The sequence below is a fragment of the Microtus pennsylvanicus genome, chromosome 18 (genome assembly GCF_037038515.1).
Source record: "Microtus pennsylvanicus isolate mMicPen1 chromosome 18, mMicPen1.hap1, whole genome shotgun sequence".
NCBI classification, from domain to species: Eukaryota; Metazoa; Chordata; class Mammalia; order Rodentia; family Cricetidae; genus Microtus; species Microtus pennsylvanicus.
In genome coordinates, this window is record NC_134596.1 from 36,277,535 (window position 1) to 36,295,556 (window position 18,022).

Sequence of the window (18,022 nt, forward strand, 5' to 3'; positions counted from 1 at the left end):
CTTAAAGCAATTCTTCTGCCTCAGTCTATTAAATGGGGCATGACAGGCAGGAGCCACGTGCTTTCTTTCGTGGTTTTGATGATATCTATGATGAGGCATCTTTATAAGATTCCATGCTCACTCATTGACCAGACTTCCGTAAATCCACGTTAAATCAGGGCTTGTTTTGAGAAATGAAAACTAGTGGCGTCTTAAGCTGGAGTAATGTTTCATGCATCAGAATGGCCCAAAGAAATCTTTTGGGAGGGGGGGGATTAGGAAGAAATATTAACGTATCGTCAATAATAAATGCTGACTTACTTGCAAGTCTTCAACAAATCTTGTTAAAATAAAAATTCTGCTTTTCATAATAACCAGAGCTGCTCGTTTAGATGAAACAATGCCTAGAGTTGTATTATAAGGACTATAGAGAAATTAGCCACATTAAAGAATTTATATTTTAAGATTCCCAATACGAAGCATTTTTAATATAAGAAATCAGGCTAAACTGTGAGTACAATTTAAATCATGATAATTTATTCTAAGGGTTTTTACAAAATACCTTATGAAAATAATACATAGGAAGTACAATAAAATTGACAATTTATATTCTAATTAAAATTTGTAGCAAAGCATATCCGTGACTACCTTGATGCTGTTTCCGTATCGTAAAATTATAAGAAAAACAATCAATTATACACAATATTTTAGCATACTGTTATAAAATACAGACTTGCCATCCCTTAGAAATTAAGTCAAAATAAGCCACGAGCTGGATTCCATGTGCGACCAGTAGGTGGCACCAAAGTCCAATTGAGATTGAGAAGGGGGCGGGGTTTCTCCGGGCAGATTTATGAGCAGGAAAGTGAGTCTTACTGCTCTGAAATGGAATTCAATGTCTTATTAGAGGTTTCCAAGTAAATAGTTGTCTGGTTATGAAGTTCTTTGTCATCACTGCTGTTCTTCCTCTCTCCACCCCATCCTGGGAGTATCTTTCTGTCGCTTTGCCCATAATCTTCCTATTCGTATGCCCAGCAAGCATTTTAATAACCGAATTGCAGGCCTGAACTGCTGCACAAGATTGGGGCGTGAAACATTTAAGGGTGGCTTTTTCTTTGGTGCGGAAGCAAAAGTTCGATTTTCCTGGCTCGTTCCATTACGTTCTTGAACGTTGCTTCACACGTCTCGTTAGGCATAGCTCCTGACCGCTGTTAGCCATGCAAACAAAGAAATGCATGCAGGCTGACTTGGGGAGGCTTGCATAGTAATCGTTAGTGACAAGGGGGGGGATCTGTCCACAGAGTCAGAACGCTCAAGCTCAGATCCACCTGGGATCTGATTCTGACGGCGGAATCGGCTGAGTAGGGTCATTTGGAAATCTTGGCAATCAGAAGCATCCTGAGGGGCAGCGTAGCTTCAACCCAAGTGTTGGGAGAATTTGCCATCTTCTCCCAGAGAGCAACTTCCTCGGAAGTAGAATCCATCCAGTCCACTTCAGTCCCGTAGCTTTTTCCTGCAAGAAAGTTTTCCATTTACAATCGTTTCCCACTGTGGGCAGGGGAGAAAGGGAGTTTGTCATCTCCCAATTCTAACCACCGTGGAGGAGAAGGAAGAGTTGGCACACACCTGCAGAACAGATCTAAGGCGTAATAAAGAACATTTTACTCCCCGAGTAGCTTCACTACCTCAGTTCCTCATGGTTCCCAGATGGTTGCTCTTCACAGAAACATGGAGGCTGCACGGTAACTTTCTTAGGAGTCAGGAGGACTGTATTGGTTAGAGACGACACTAGAACGCTGGACCTCAATTTTGCTACTGCTATAATCATAACAATTAATGTCTGGTATGCAACCCCTGTGAAAAGGGTCACAGCCCACAGGTTGAGAACCAATGTGATAGATGAGTACCTGGGAATACTGGCTAATTTTTTTTTTTTTTGCTTGAAAGACTCAATTTTATAACTTGCCTCTGTAATTAGCTGTTATTTATTTATTGTTATTATTGTTGTTATTATTTGGGGATATCAGTTCCTTTGGGACTATTACTAACTGCCCCATGGAACTGTTAAAAGGAGTAAGTATAATAATGTAGATAAATCGTTTACTACAGCGACGAGATGGTAGTCGCTATCATTGTTGAAAGCAGACTCTTAGCCATGTTGTTTGTGGGAAGATAGAATTTCCCTAGTTTGCTCAAACATCTTCTTGAATGTTGCATCATAATCTTATCATTGTTTAGCTCTCTTGAGCTGTGCAACCAAATAAATGCATGCAGACTGACCTGGCCATGCTGCAGAGTGCTCTTTAGTGGCACCGGGCAGGGATATTTGGTCACGAAGTCAGAACTTCCAAGCTCAGATTTTGGAACTTACCAGTAGTATCTTGAGCTCCACAGGACTTCCCTGGACTCGGCTGGTCCTCTTGATCCAGAGCCCTTACAACCCCAGTGGTCTCTCAATCAACTGGTTCAGTTACCCTGAGGACTTTCGCATTCTGGCTCATAGAGATTTAAACTTGTCACAACTGTTACCTGTTCCGAAGCCGATCCGGAGACCCCCCAGAAACTGGTTGGTTAGTTTATAGTGGTCCCAGACTGTGAGTTCAACACAGGCTTCCATCAGATCTTCAGGCCTGAACCCGTCGTACACCATGGTGTGATTGAAGATGGGGTTGGTGGTCTTTCCTACGGCTCTAGTCTTCTGTCGACTTTTTCTACTGGTGTCTGGAAGGATGGTACTATAAAAAGAGAAGGTAATGTTAGGGCATTGTAGTTCAGAGAGTGAGCATTTATGTTGTCCCAGCACGACTGTCAGGTGGGCCATGAGAGAGAAAAGTATGGAAACAAGAGAAATCTACCCTTGTTCGCTGAGGAGACAAGCTGTGTGACATCCAGATTAAAATTCTGGATCCCTTCAGCAGCAGATGTACCCCAGAAGACATTGCACAATATGAGTTTAAACATCTAGCGTCATCTGCAGACATGATCTCTCGGGCTTGATCTTAAAACGGAGTAAAGCCTTGGGAGTCGATGCTGTAGACTCTAAGACTTTGATATACCTACTAATCTATGGCAGATGAGTGTTAGCCTCGCTGACACGGAGGATTAATACCAGCCTGCAAAGACAAGACTGCAGGAGAACTTAAGAAATTCGAGTCATGAATGTTCTTACCATTTAACAAAAGAATTTAGGTGGCTCCCCCTCAGCAGTGGCAAATCAAGGCATTCCTTCACCCAGATGTGGACTTCTCCAGTTGTAGGAGGCTTTTTGCCTGCGATTGAACAAGAAAAACAAAATGTCTTGCTATTTCTTTTCAGAAAAGATGTTGCCTTGCGTATGGAATACCACAAGGCAACAAGCTAATGCTTGCTGGTATTAAGTTGACTAGAGTTTATAGACATTCAACCATATGCTTCTGGGCCTGACTGTCCTGAGGTCAGACAGGTCTATGAAAACAGGAACTACTGGCAACCAACTGGTGCTCAGAGTGGGAGAGTCACTCTCGTTCAAGGATGTGGCTCTGGTTCGTTGGCCACATTCTGGAGGTTCAAAGGCCACATATTCAAGCTGTGTGGACAGAGAAGGATCTAGGAGGAGTTGGGAGGGAGGTGAATGTAATTCAAATACACTGTGTAATATTCTCTAAGAACTAATACAGAGCGAGAGAAACAGTTCTGGAGAGAGGAAACATTCATGCTGCTTCCAAGTCCAGAGCACTTGCTATTCTCCTAGGGTTCCAGTTGTTTCGGCAACATCAGACCTCAGGGGTGGGGGTCATCTGTTCAGAGTTAGACTCCAAACATCTTGAGACGATGTGTAGCCCTTCCAACACCGTTGCCAGTGCAGATCTGAGTGGAACATGACCAAACTAGATGGTGGCTGAAATATAGCCCTTTCCCCCCTCCTGTTAAAAATCCTAACATATGTAGTACAGACTGTCCTTTTCCATGCCCGCACCAGCCATTGTCCCATGGCTTGGTTATTGAGCATAAGAGTCTGCAGCTCCTGACTCCAACAACAACATTCCTACAGCTTCTTGAAGACAGTTTGCCTGGGAAATGAGTTGTTGGCTGGGCCTGACATCATCCTACCAGCTTTTCAGGCTTGTTGAACTGGCTGGAGACCTAAGGTCCTGGTGACTAGGCTGCAATCAGTAATCAAGACAGGAAGCTTTATCTCCTCGTGGAACTAAGAAGGGAAGACCAAGCATGGAGTTCTGATTTCTTAGGGACATTCTATGAACCCTTTTAGTTCCCACCTGGGAAAATAACACTTGAGTCTCCTTCTTATCACCACACTGTCCAGAGGCCCAAATTCTCACTACAGCAAAGCCCCTTCACGTGGTACAAACATGAACGCTTCCCAGAGAACAAGGGGAAGGCAAAACAAGGACTATACACAGGGCTGGAAAAGACAGGACAGAGAATTTCCTTGTAGAAACGGAAAGTGAATTTGTATTTCTTACACTCTGGGGTGGAGGAAGGAGAGGCTGCTATTTAAAGGGCACAGTGCTGTTTAAAGAGGAAAAAGTCCTGGGACTCTGCTGTACAGTAATGTAAGTATAGTTCATATTACTAGTCTGTAGACTTCAGTGGTTAAGATGCTAAGGATTACATATTTTTTAACATAAGAGAAATAATGAGGTTTTTCTCTTTTCAAACCATGATTGACTCCTTAGGTCTATACAGCTATCAACTTAATATGTTCGCTCAGGAATTCATCTTCAAAAATGTAACAGAGCTCAAGTCATTTCTAGAAGGCAAAGCACTAAGCAGAGGGATTGGATCTGAAGACTAAGTCATTTCCATACCTGGATTTGGCTCTGGAACATATTGGAGAGCTAGCTTCATTTCCCCTCTGTTTTCTGTCTCAAGGGCAACCGGTGCTGTCTGAAAAATAAAGGAATGTTAGCAGGTGTAAGAAACAGATCCTTTTTTCTCTCCTGTTAGTGAACACTCTGTTACAGGACCGTGTCTGTCCCATATCTGGGAAAATGGATCACTTGTCTGCTCTGAATTCTGTATTTCCTCTGCTTATTCTACACAGTTATTTTTATAACTAAGGAAAATTGTTACCTATCTTTGAAGACCTTGCAACAAACTCATGAAACATTCCATGAACTCTGCTCTGGTGTGATTTTCTTCTGCTCTCATAAAGCATCCTGCCCCCAAAGCAGCTTGGGGAGGAGGGTTTTTATTTTATTTTACAGGTTTCAGTACATCATGGAGGGAAGTCAAGGCAGGAACTTCCGCAGAGTGGGAACTTGAACTAGAAACCATGGATGTATGCTGCCTAACCTTTATTCTTAACTGGACACAGACCTAGAGTAGCTCAGGAAGAAGAGCCCTCAACTCAAGAATGGCTTTGAATGGATTGTTCAATGTCCAAGTCTGTGAGGGGTTTTCCTGATTGATGGTTGGTGTAGGAGGGCCCACCCATCATGGATGGTACCATCTGTAGGAAGGTGGCCCCAGGCTTGCTAATCAAGGTCCAGGAAGAGTAGGCCAGAAAGTAAGCAACTTTTCTCCATGGCTTCTGCTTCAAGTTCCTGCAGGAAGCTCAAGTGAACCTCAGAGAGATGAGAGAAAACTACACTAACACTCACTATAATAAAATTGCCAAAAGTCAAAGACAAAAAAACACTAAAATCTGAAAGAAAAAGCAAAGACATCACCTTCTAAAGAGTTAAAAGAAAAAAATAGATAAATATCCAACTTTGCGATGTAAATTACATAGGTCAGAACACAATGGAATGGCATTTTAAAAGTACCCACAGAGATCAATTTCAATCTCGCAACTGAACAAAAATATCCTTCAAAGAGAAATGTGAAGGGGATGTCATAAAGCAGAAAAAAAGCTAGAAAGGCTTCGACTTGCCAGTCAATAACCAAGAAAACTGAAAGTAACATAAGTCCCTGGCACAAAACAGAACTCTAGATACAGGAAGGGGTCTGTGGTCATCCCTTCCTGATGGAGGAAGGTCATTGGCTAATAAAGGAACGGCCTTGGCCCATTTTATTGGTTAGGACATAGGTAGGTGGAGTAAACAGAACAGAACGCTGGGAGGAAGAGGAAGTGAGGTCAGACTCGACAGCTCTCCTCTCTGGAGCAGACGCCTCAGATAGACGCCATGCTCCCAGCTCCCAGGCAGACACACACTATGAAGCTCCGACCCAGGATGGACAGAGGCTGGAATCTTCCCGGTAAGCGCACCTAGGGGCGCTACACAGATGATTAGAAATGGGCTAAATTAATATTTGAGAATTAGCCTAGATAGAAATGGGCCAAGCAGTGATTAAATGAATACAGTTTGTGTGTTGTTATTTCGGGGCAAAAGCTAGCCGAGCAGGCGGCTGGGGTGTTGGGGACGCAGCCCTGCCGCCCATATTACTACAAATGGCGCCCAACGTGGGGCTCGAACCCACGACCCTGAGATTAAGAGTCTTATGCTCTACTGACTGAGCTAGCCGGGCAGGCGGCTGGGGTGTTGGGGACGCAGCCCCGCCGCTCTTATTACTACACCTCCCTGAACGTGTCTACTTTTGTCTGATCTCAGAAACTAATCAGAGTTGGGTCTTATGAGGCCTTGGGTATAAGACACAGCGAAAGGGTAAGGAGAAACAGGAAGTAAATATGGTCAAACCTGAGTGAATGTTTCTGCACTTAAGAGTTATAATGTGGAAATTTAAATACAAAGATCATTAAAATATGACTAAAGATATCAGAACCTGAATCAGTGGAGTAAAAGACTTTTGATTCTTGTCACTGGTCTGGATGTGGCAGAAACCCTAATATCTATTAGACACATCTTTGTTCCTGTGCTGGGGATCAGTCACAGGGCCTTGTGTAGGATAGGCAAGTGCTGTACCCATGAGTTGCTTCTCCAACCCTACAGTAGGCATTTTAAATTCAAGGGTAAATATTGTTAATGAAAAATATGGCTTCTGTATTAATGGAGAGAAAAATATATGATACTTGATTAATCCTTACAAAAGCAATCATAGAAAAAATAACATAAATATTAAGGCATTAGATTTCTATTTTATCATATTAATAATTATATTAACTACAAATACATTAAATAATGAAGTTGGAAGGCATATTGGAAGTTGGATATGGTAGAGCATGATGATAATGGTGATAATTAGGGTCTAAGCTGGAAGGACCATGAGTTTGAGGCTGCCTGAGGTTAAAGAGCAAGTTCCAGGAAAAGCTGGGCTGTATAATAAGACCCTATCTCTAAACAAGACACCTTCTTTTCAAGGGACAGTCTGATCATATGCTAGGCTAAAAGTCTGCCTCAGATCTCAAAGGATTGGAGCATTTAAATGACCTTGAAGACTGGCATCAAATATTTCATTGAATGACTTAAGTTCTCCACATAGCTTTTGAAAACTCTTTCTTTACTAAATGTACAAAGAAAATTCAATCCTCACTGCAAATGACCCCGAGCTCCACACTGGCACTGTGACACCCGGTGAAGGCAACCAGGCTCTTCCCCGTAGACCAGGTCCCACACCGACCCACCGCACAAAGAAGGAAACCTGGACCCACCTTCCTCTTGAGAGGGTACCACTTCAGCTGCTTGTTCTGTTTGCTGTCCCAGTCCCACGTTTCCAAGTCAAGTTCCACCTCCCCCAGGAAGCTGTTGCGCTTAAATGTATCCCGATGCCAGACGGACAGGTTCAGCTTCTGCGTCTTTAAAACTTGCCTTTCAACTTTATACTGCAGGGGAGAAGAGAACATTAAAATGATGACTAGCATTGCCTTGTGCCAAAGTTATGGCACAGAGAGAAGTCATCTGTGGGGATCCAGATTTCTCCTCTGTTTGGTTTCAGGTCTCAAAAGCTTACAAAGGCCATCTTACTCCACGTGTCTGATTTCAAAGAGCTACAACTCCATCTTTCACAAAAGCGGATGCGTTCCTCTCCGCTGGAAAAGGCGAACCGTGGCTCAAATATCATAGCTAGAAATAGCTTTCTAAAAACAGAAGTCGATTATTCAGTCTTGCTGGATGCCTTTCCACTTGATACAGCATAAATCTGGTTCATTCTAAAAATGCAGCCACATCGAATCTACTTCGGTTTTTCTAGCTAAGGACAAGGACTGCGTTTTTTTTTCCTTTTGTTATTTTGAGATAGAGTCTCACTCAGCCAAGGCTGTCCAGAACTTCCTAACTGATCATAACCTTACATTCCTCTTCACTTCCTTCAAAGCACTTAGGTTAGAGGTGTGCACCACCACGCCCTGCTTGGCTTCAGGGTCATAGAGAAATCACACACAAAGTACAGTCCCATATACGATCTGCCCGACAAACACACGTCCCCTGTTATCAGACAAAAAAATAAAAAGTTCTTTTTTCTTAAAAAAAGTAAATTTGTTTTTTTTCCCAACCTCACATGGCTAAGTAGAAAGGGTTTAGTGACCTAACATGTTTTCATCTCAAATTAAGTCAACCCTTGATTATATATAATCATGGGAGGAATAAATAGTACTTCCAATCTATAAATAATCTCCACTTGACTTTGTGACATATTCCTTGAAGGACCATTTTGGTTATATCAGACCTACCATTCCCTGAATTCACCATGTAAGTGAGCCGGCTTTTGCTGAGTATAGGGTTGAAGCAGCTAACCCAGAATATCCAGGGGTCCTGTGATATGTCACAAATATAATTACAAGCTTGTTGCCTGAATCCACTAATTCAGCCATGGATCATGGGCTGCTTCTTCCCCTCTTCCTGGAGGATTACCAAATACTGTAGTTTTCAAAAACGGAGAATGAACACATCTCTTGTTGTCAACTTTAGATGATTTGTTAATTGTGATAGATATCACATGTAGGGAGAGAAAGAATGTAGGTACTCCAAACACTGTGCTGCAAATCAGTCCGTGTCAAATGTCTAATATGAGACAATACCTCATTTAATGTCTGTCTAGTCTGTGATTCCCAAAGGGGATAGATAAGATCAGTAGTTCCCCTTTGCAAATACAAAATTACCATTAGCCTCATTTCTCAGATCTGAGGTGCAGTGGTGTTATTTGCCCAAAGATAAACAGTCTATATACATCACAGGATTAGTCCTTGCCCTCATGGACCTAAACATTTAGTGTCAAGGTACTGAGTGTTGGGATAGCCTATCATAAGCAAGGTTACAGAGTCAGCGGACATTAGAGGAATTCTGGTAGCTAAGGAAGAAGTGATAAAGAGTAGCTTAAGAGACAGTTAAGGAAGGGTTGGGAGGAAGACTATTCCAGCCCAAAGAATAAGAAACTGTGGGACTGTGAGGAGAGACATTTCTCCTGAATTATAAAACAGAACACACGTGATTGGAACAAAGATTGTGAAAGCTGAGGCAGGAGTGGTGACTTTTGCAAGACAGACACCATCCAGGCAGACATGGCTATTTCGATACCCAGAACCCCCGAAACTTTATCTGTGGTTTAGAGTTTAGAAATACCCGCAATATCTCATTGTACACAGGATTCAAGCTCTTCTTCACGACGAGTGTTTTCTTCTTGCCCATTTTGCCTTTGTCTGGTAACAGATAGGTCTTTACGTATCTAAAAGAGAAAAGTGGATAGACACGAAAGTCAGAGAAGAGAAGAGTGGTATTCTTCACGCCTGCTTTTTAAAGCACATTGAAACTGGCAGCAGGACTATCTCCGAACACTGATAAACGTGGAAAGAAAGGAATTGTTGTCCACGCCTTCGTATTTTTAAGTGTTTAAATGGATTAAGAAAATTTAGAAGAATGGATTGTTCAACGTTATTTTAAGATTTTTTTTAAAAGAAAGTTTCCTTATCTTTTTAAGTCTGGCGTCTTAGTGTAGCTCAAGCCGGCCTCAAACTCACGATTCTCACGTATCCATCTGTTAAGTGCTTGGCTGCTAGGTGTGAGCCGCCACACCTGCTCCTCATTATTTCCGCTGACTTTTCTGGTGTTTGATGTGTGAGGGGAAGCCAGCCACAGACTTCCAACATAGTGCTTAATTCTTTTATTCTGTTTCCTGTTGTGAAAAGGCTTTGGTGCTTGTGGAATTTGTATGCTACTGCTTTTTTAAAAAAAAAATATAACAGTTTTGTTATTATCTTATGAACAAATTGATATTAACACATATCTGCTTGGTTCGTATTTGGTACAAAATCAATGAAGGATGCCAATGAAGCTCTTCTGGGTTTTTTGTTTGTTTAAGTAAGTAAAAAAAAAAAAGGAGGTCCAAGGAAATTGTTCAGTGGGCGGTAGAGGGGGACTTGGTGCATAAATCCGATGACCTGAATTTGGCTCCCCAGAACCTACATAGAAGCTGGATAGGGTAGTGTGCACTGTGCTCCCAGAACTCTACAGTGTGGTGAAAGGAAGAGGTAGGAGAATCCCCTGGGAGTTCATGGCCACGTTCCCTGGTATATATGGAGCAGCAGAGACAACAAAAGGAACCCTGTCTCAAAGCAAAGCAGAAGGAGAGAACTGGCCTAGTGACTGGGGTTACCTTCTGCCCACCACATATATGCCACCCCATTAGTATCCCCGCACTCAGATACACATCATTAACACACATCAATATACAGCACCCCCCCACAGACACACATGCACAAGCACATATAAATAAAAAAATGAAAGGACAGGGTGGAGAGAGGGTTAACCAAAAATAGGGATGTACAGAAAGTCTAAAGGATATGCAAAGCCTTATGGGTATCTGTTACTTTGTAAAATTATGAAAAAGAAAGAACTTTTAAGGGAGTTTTAATGACGGTATCCTGTATGAGCTTATAATACCACCCCCTGGAAGCCACAAGTTATTAAGAGAAAATCTCATTGCCAGATGGAAATTGTATGAACTGCTGGTCAGAAAGATCCAGAGCCGCCCCTCTGAATAATATACGCTACTATCATTGTTCTTGGTTGTCCGCTAGAACCACATGCGAAGACCCAGCTGACTAAACACACCACACACTTGGTGGCAGGACATAGAGGAATCAAGCGACGCTGGCCTGGAAATCTACTTTGCTGGCTAGCTTTCGCAGCGTGGGAAGGTGCTGTATTAGCCACCAGGAGAGAAAGCTAATCTGCTGTCTTATGAGTAGCATACTCTGTGTGCCACCATACTGACGTGCCAGGCACGATATGCCCACTGCAGCAATGGCAACCAAGACGTCACAGGTGTCACCATCCACTTTCTGCTGGGTATGGAGGTCTGTTCCCACAGGACACAGTTCATGCCTGGGCACTGTAAACTTGGTCAAAAGCCCATGAGAGAAGTCATGGGGGAGCCTATTATTGTTATTTTGCTAAATGAACAAGTTATCAAATATTTGTGTTTCTAACCATAGACCAGTGCTGCCCGCAGCCTTGGTCAGAGACGCTTCTTTTAGTGGTTAGTGCAGAAACTCGTAACTGGTCCAAATGCTGAGAACAGGTGACTTCTGAGCGCTCAGCCCTAAATGGGCCATGTGTATTAATCTCTTCAGCTCCGAGCTCGGGGAACATGGTGGGAAAAGGGGCAGAAAGAATATGAACTAGAGAATGAAGATGAGCCTGTGAGATGGGAGTCCTCTCAGGAAGCCACAGCAGCTGTGGGCTTCTGCACTAGATGGAGACCAAGAACATTCCAGAACATAGGGGGGAAGGAATACAAGAGGTCCTACCCCTAGCTGTAGTAATTTTTCTCAGGTGGATAGCCACTGGTGAATTATCCATGATCCACTAAATAACCCCACATTCATAACATGCAAGCAACCTTAATTAAACCTCGTGGGGTTTTGTTTTGTTTCTTTTTAGATATACTCAAAAGTGAAAGGGGTTTGTTGGGATAAAGGAAGGTTCCAGGGGAAGTGGGAAAAGAGTTAGAGAAGGGGAGAATAAGACAAAAATATATTATGTAAAATTGTCAAAGAATAAAGAAAAATTATTTTTAAAAAGAAATGGCTCAGCGGTTAAAAGCGTTTGTGTTCTTACAGAGGATCTGGATTGGTTCCGGGCACCCATGTGGCCACTTACAACCATTTTTAACTTTAGTTTGAGTTGATCAGATGCCCTCTTCTGGCTTCTGCAGGCAACAGACACTCTTTTGGTTCATACATATACATGCAAGCCAAACACTCAGAGACATAAAGTAAAAGTAAAAGTAAAAACAAACTTAAAAAAGAAAGGAAAAGGAACACTTCACAATTTGATATGTATATATAATTTATTATATATACATACATATATGTATGTGTGTGTGTGTGTGTGTGTGTAAGCACCTTCTAACTTTTAGTGAGTTATATTTGGAATGATTGCGATCCTCTACTCTACTTTTTAATAAAATAGTTCATTGCTTTTAAAATAAAATAAAATAAAAAGCCTCATATTGACCCAGAAAAATGGTCACAAATCAGACTTCTTTAAAGGCTATGAGAAAAATGTAGCAACTAACTCTCAAATAAACTAACATGCAACCATACACCTGACTTAAAAGGTGAATTAACAGTTCTTCATAAAGTTCTTATGCAAGACTTAACTTCATTTATTGCTCATTTGCCTTGAGTCGGGGATCTCCCTATCCAGCAGAAGCTTGCGTCCAATTCGCCATCCTCCTGCTTCAGCCTCCTGAGGGCTGGGATTACAGATATGCACCGCCACACCTGGCTATGTAGGACACAGTCTACGGAAACTGCCTTAGTATTAAGTCTTGAGTATTTCACAACAGTTAATGTTATGAAGTCTGTTCCCTGTGCCTCTAATCTTAGGAAAGGTTTGGAAGTCAGTTAGAAGGAGCAGGGATCTGGTTTTATTCCGGATTTTGCCGCTTTCTAAATCCATGTTTACGGGCTGCTTATCTCTAATTTTTGTCTCTTTATCTGGAAAACGAATAAGCAGGGCAAGATGACCCCCTTACCAGCCCCCCAAAGTGTTTGGTGCTTCTGTATTTTTTATAATTTAATGTTTGGCATATGGATTTATAAAGCCAGTGCAGTCATACCCCCCAACCCAACTTTCCAAACACGCCTTTAAACACGAGCCCACCCAGACCCGCCCTTTGATTGCTTTGACTCCTTGAGTCCCACCACCAGATTAACTGAGAACCAAGAGAAAATGGGTGAGTCCCCCCAGGTCTGCACTTACGGGTCTGAGCGCTGTTTCTTAGCATCGGCTGCTGCTAAGTCCTTACACTGGGCCACAAAAACATGCAGCTCTCTCAGGGACTCCACGTAGTCGACGGCGAACTGAACACTTCCTTTTACTTCGAGGTTGCCGAAGTCCCCACTATAAACGCTCATCACACTGCCACTCACCTGGGTGCACCAGAAACAGGCGGTGTTTGTCTGCGGCTCACTCCCGACACCCCCGAGCAAGAATCCCAGACACAGTCTTTGCTTGGCATCGCTTCTCTAGCTCGCACACGAAAGCAATTAATTTAATGTGGCACAAGGTAATACCAACACAGATAACTGGATATGATATGCCTACGATTTATCTTGTTCCTAAATAGCAGGCGATAGGGCAACGCAAAAGTCTTTTAGATGCTAGTTCATCTCAAAACAGGGCGGGTTCATGCTAGGTGGCATTCGCTGTCGGCCATGCTTAGTGTCTAAAGGGCTGACGGGAAGGGTTGTGAGAGACTACGGCCCCAAATCGCAGCGGCATGTCCTTTAAGACTCCATGGCACGAGCAAGGACTTTTGCCATGTTTCTCATCCTCCGAATCTAGGAAAGCGCTTGCTGAGCCATGCATTTTTAGAGGTCAAGCAGGGTAGACTATATATGAAGGGAATTTAAAGCCTTCCCAAGGGCATACATAGATTACCAGAAAGAAAAAAATCAATATAAACAGCTTTTTAAGGGCTTCAGAAATACAAGGCTAGTAAGAATTTAAGCACAGTGTCGTTTTTCTAGTGTACCTGCTAAGCTATATAAACGTGTATGGATGGTAGAAAATTATTTAAATAAGTGTATGATAATGCCATTTCATGTGTATATGTCCATGCGTGCAATACATGCACACAGAGCTACCTCAAGTTATGGGGAAAGTTCCATATAATCACATTCGCTTTGATCAGAGATGAACAACTGTGCTTCGGGAAAGCCCCATTTAAGACCCTCTTCTGGATCCTTCCAGAAGGCAAAGAATTACGATCCCATTCCTCATCTGTCTCAATCTAAGTTTCGATAGGTTTGTTTAAATGGTGTACAATTCTACGCCTGTAAGCGGTGTGTGAAGCCACGCCTGAGACGAACAGAATCTTTAAAGCTACCCCATTTGTTGTTGCACAGAAAAACTGAGCGGTTTATCTTGTTGCCAATTTAGAATTTTAAAGCATATCAAAAAATTTTCCTTTAATTTATAATGTACATGAAACCCCTTATTTTGTGAGAAAAGGAAGATATAGCTAGCCAGAAGCGATTAACAAATGATAAAAAAAAATAACTTTTTGAGTTTTAGAGCTAAGACAGGCGGCCACTTTACAGCGAGCTGGGGCACAAGAGCAAGGTTTAGAGCAGCAGGGAGGTCAACATAGAGCCGTCATTTACATACAGAGGACAAGGACGTCATGCCAGAGGAGCTGCTAAGATTGGTTAATGAGCTCGGGCTCTTCTTGTATCTCCTGAGCTGGTAACTGCTCTCGGATGCAGTATCTGTTTCTCTGTCATCACTCTACAAAACATCACATCACAAACACAGGGTTTCAGTCCGGAACGAGGCAAGGTCAGCGTGTTCGAAGTTCGGAATGAGTCAGCATTAGAAGTGTGTTCAGGCAAGGACGGTGTCTTGTTACACACTGGTGTCAACATTGCCCAAAGCGGTGGACGCAAGGGGTCATTGCTGGGGACTCAGGATGGAGTGGTCCACGGTGGACCTCACCAAAGGCGGGGCAGTGCCTGGCTAAGAGAATGATGCAGTGATCTTTCTGCCAGAGGGTGACCCTTAGGAGCTACAGAAACAGCACCACTGTGGACTTTCTTGTCCCTCTTAATACACGCACATTTCCTAAAGGATATATGTATATATCATAAAATAAAACATCTGTGAAATCCTACCAAAGCACTAAGATCCATGCTTAATTCTTTCCGTTGTTATTATTGTTGCTTTATCGTTCTTAAAAATCAAATTTTTACTTAAGACACAATTAAACTAGGAAGAATAAAAACTAGTCTGACCTATTTTAATGAAAGTATATATATATATACATAAAGCATCCCTTTTGTGACCCTATTGTTGTACTTAACGTTTTGTTGCTTTAGGAAAGTATGTTAAATTAGCCATTCCCCAGATTTCCACATATTTCTTTAAAAGTTAGAAAGCAATGGGATACTTATTTTAAATATGTCCCAACATCTATCTGGGACAAGGAGGAAAAACAACAATGACAAATTCAACTGTGTTTATTCTTAAAGTTTGCTAGATGTTTTCTCATAAAGTTCATTATTCATGAGAATTTCATTTGGGAATTGCAGGGTCTGCGGAGCAGTGCAGCGGCTCCTGGGTTATGAAGAGTAGTTAGTTCATGCCAGCATATTCCAGCATCATGCAATTACACATCAACCTCACGAATACCAATTATAATGCAGATTAACGAAGGGGTCAAAGAAAGAAGTTAATGCCTTACACAGAAAAGAAAACAATCTTGTCTCATGAATTTCTAAAACTTCATACCTTTTAAATATATTTGATGTTATAATCCCTTCCCCTCTCTTAGGACACTTTATATGCCCTACCTAGCACATCAGATTTTTTGTAGTTATTGGGAGGAGATGTTGCCCTGAATCAGCATTTTTCACATAGCCGGCACTCAACAAAAGTTACTAAGTTTCAAAGGGCCAGCTGGCAAAGGGGCAAGGGCTGGTTTCATCTCTGAATTCTTTAATGTCCAGATCAAGCAGGCCTGCTTTGAAAGGTAAAGTGATACAGTTTAATTCCAGCATCTCTGGTGTACAAATCCAATCTGCCTGCTAAGGGCTGAGACATCAGGTTACAACTGAAGGAGAAATTAAAAAAAACCTGATACAATTCACCTCTCAAATTATGTTTCACTCTTATAATCTCCCTACCCCACCCCTGTTACAAGGCCTAAGCAGATCTCCAAAGGTCTAAGACCACAGAAGTCATGTGGTGTTTATGCTGGCTAGCTTCCAGACAATGGTTTAACTACTGCCTCCCATGAGTAATTTTTCTTTCCAAACTGTAGTGTGGGGCTCCTAAACACCGGCAAGGACCAAATATTTGCAGGTGCGGTTCACCCAAAGTCCCCAGTGAACAGAAGGACCCACAGGGCAGAAGCAGGGTGGTGTTTACATCTCACCCAGACTTCTGCTCACGTCTTACCTTCTAAGAACTTTGGCTTGAGTATAAAGCTTCTCGCTTCTCCTTCAGAAACCAGAGCAGAACCTGGAATCGCAGGTGCTAGCTTTTACTGCCTGCTCGCTGTGTTCCAGGACCACGTTTTATATTTTCTCTGCATTAGCTCAATCTGCCTGAACAGCTTCATAGAGTAGACGCTCAAAAAAACCAGTCTCACTGAAACCAAAGAATTTGCCTGTTCCTGGTAATAATACCACAGTTTTGCTTCATAGCTAGAATTGGAAATATCTTACCACAGACCACAGGCTCCCAATCATGTGGCAGCAAGAAGCTGGGACCATACTAAGTCAAAAGACCTCAGGCAAAGTCTGAGGTCTGCCTGGTGGTGGGAACTGGGAACTGGGCACTGGGAAAGGAACGGGAGTATTAGGTACATACTCTGGACTTGATGAATTGTAGAGCATAGCCATACTCCTGCATGGTGTGGCAGAGTGGTTGCCCACATGAGAGTCAGATATGGACTCTAGCCCACAATCTGTCTGTGTGACGATGCTTTAACTCCATAGACTTTGCTTTTTCATCTGTAATATCGGGACAATGGCAATGCCTACGTCCCGCGGTCATTGGAGATTTAGATGAAATAAGAAGTGTAAAGTTCATGGAATCCAGTAGATCCTCTTGAAAGTTTGTATCATTATTACCTTATTACTCTAACAAGGGCTTTGGAAGTAGTCATAATTAATTTGCATTAATTATGCGTAATTAATTTATGCCACACACTTTCCCCCCAGAGTTCTTATTTTGTACCTACTCTGAAACAAAAGTAACACATCCCCAAATCTATGCAATCTGGTTTCACTGGCAAAAATAACCTCTGTCTGAGGGAAATGAGATATGCCTTGCCCTGTTCCTGGATCAACAAGAACACTGCTTCCATTGACTTGGGAGGCAGGGACCAGCCCCACTGACCTCTTTGGTCTAGGCCACAGCTGAGTGCAGACAGCCCAAGGGTGGGCAGAGAGAAACCACTTACTGGGCTCCATTTTCTCAAAGGTGCAAAACATGAACTTGCCTCATCTTGAAGAAACGCTGGAACAGACTTGCTCATCCTTTTGAGTTTGTCAGGGTGGGAAAACTGATTGTCAGGCGGGGAAGGCGCTGTGGAAACTGAAGAGCAGCATTTCGAGTTCAGAATTGGTCACAACCACCAGGCATCAGGCACAAGGCGGAAACACACTTTGCTTTCGTTTACAAACGCTGTTTTGTATGAAGGTTAAAGGTGCAATCGTTTGCATGCATAGTCGTGGGTTAAGTGGCATGCGGTTTGTATAAGTCACATTCAGAGAGAACTACAAGGGAGCTGAACCAAATACCAAAGGAAAACTAACTAGGAAAAAAAATCCCACTAATTCTTATTCAACTCCTGTTGGTCTTGAATTATATTGTTTACCAGACGTGGTGGCTCAGGCCTATAACCCCAGCAACAGGAGAGGCTGAGGCCAGTGGACTGCTGTAGGCTTCATGTATCGTAGGCTACATAGTGAGCTCCAGGCCACTCTTTGGTGCAAAATGAAAAAGACCACAGTCCCTAAAAGACCCTTGCCCGTCAATGCAAATTGATTTTACTTATGTTTTTCCACATCAGAGCTTTGAACCCTAAGTGCTGTGATGGATTGGTTCATCTCCCCCTCCCCTCCCTCACCAATCAGATCCAGATTTATGACATGCTGCAGGCTGAAAAACTATTTCATTTGGACAATAAGGAT

At 42.5% G+C, this 18,022-nt stretch overlaps 1 protein-coding gene across 15 annotated transcripts in view; it reads right to left on the reverse strand.

The window, feature by feature from the left end:
• Positions 1-494: 494 nt before the first annotated feature.
• Positions 495-18,022, reverse strand: part of Sytl2 (synaptotagmin like 2) — a 98,166-nt gene continuing 80,638 nt past the window's right edge. For 9 of the 15 annotated variants that reach the window (XM_075953078.1, XM_075953080.1, XM_075953072.1 and 6 more), the window contains 9 exons: positions 17,329-17,423; positions 14,493-14,612; positions 13,083-13,252; positions 9,438-9,540; positions 7,532-7,702; positions 4,788-4,866; positions 3,149-3,248; positions 2,509-2,714; positions 495-1,492 (listed from right to left, as the gene is read on the reverse strand). In XM_075953078.1, the coding sequence (XP_075809193.1) occupies positions 1,347-1,492; positions 2,509-2,714; positions 3,149-3,248; positions 4,788-4,866; positions 7,532-7,702; positions 9,438-9,540; positions 13,083-13,252; positions 14,493-14,612; positions 17,329-17,423 (1,190 nt within the window). In that variant the 3' untranslated portion in view covers positions 495-1,346. Of the gene's footprint in view, positions 1,493-2,508; positions 2,715-3,148; positions 3,249-4,787; positions 4,867-7,531; positions 7,703-9,437; positions 9,541-13,082; positions 13,253-14,492; positions 14,613-17,328; positions 17,424-18,022 lie in introns of those variants that run through there. The other 6 variants (XM_075953082.1, XM_075953081.1, XM_075953074.1 and 3 more) reach the window with 2 other exon arrangements.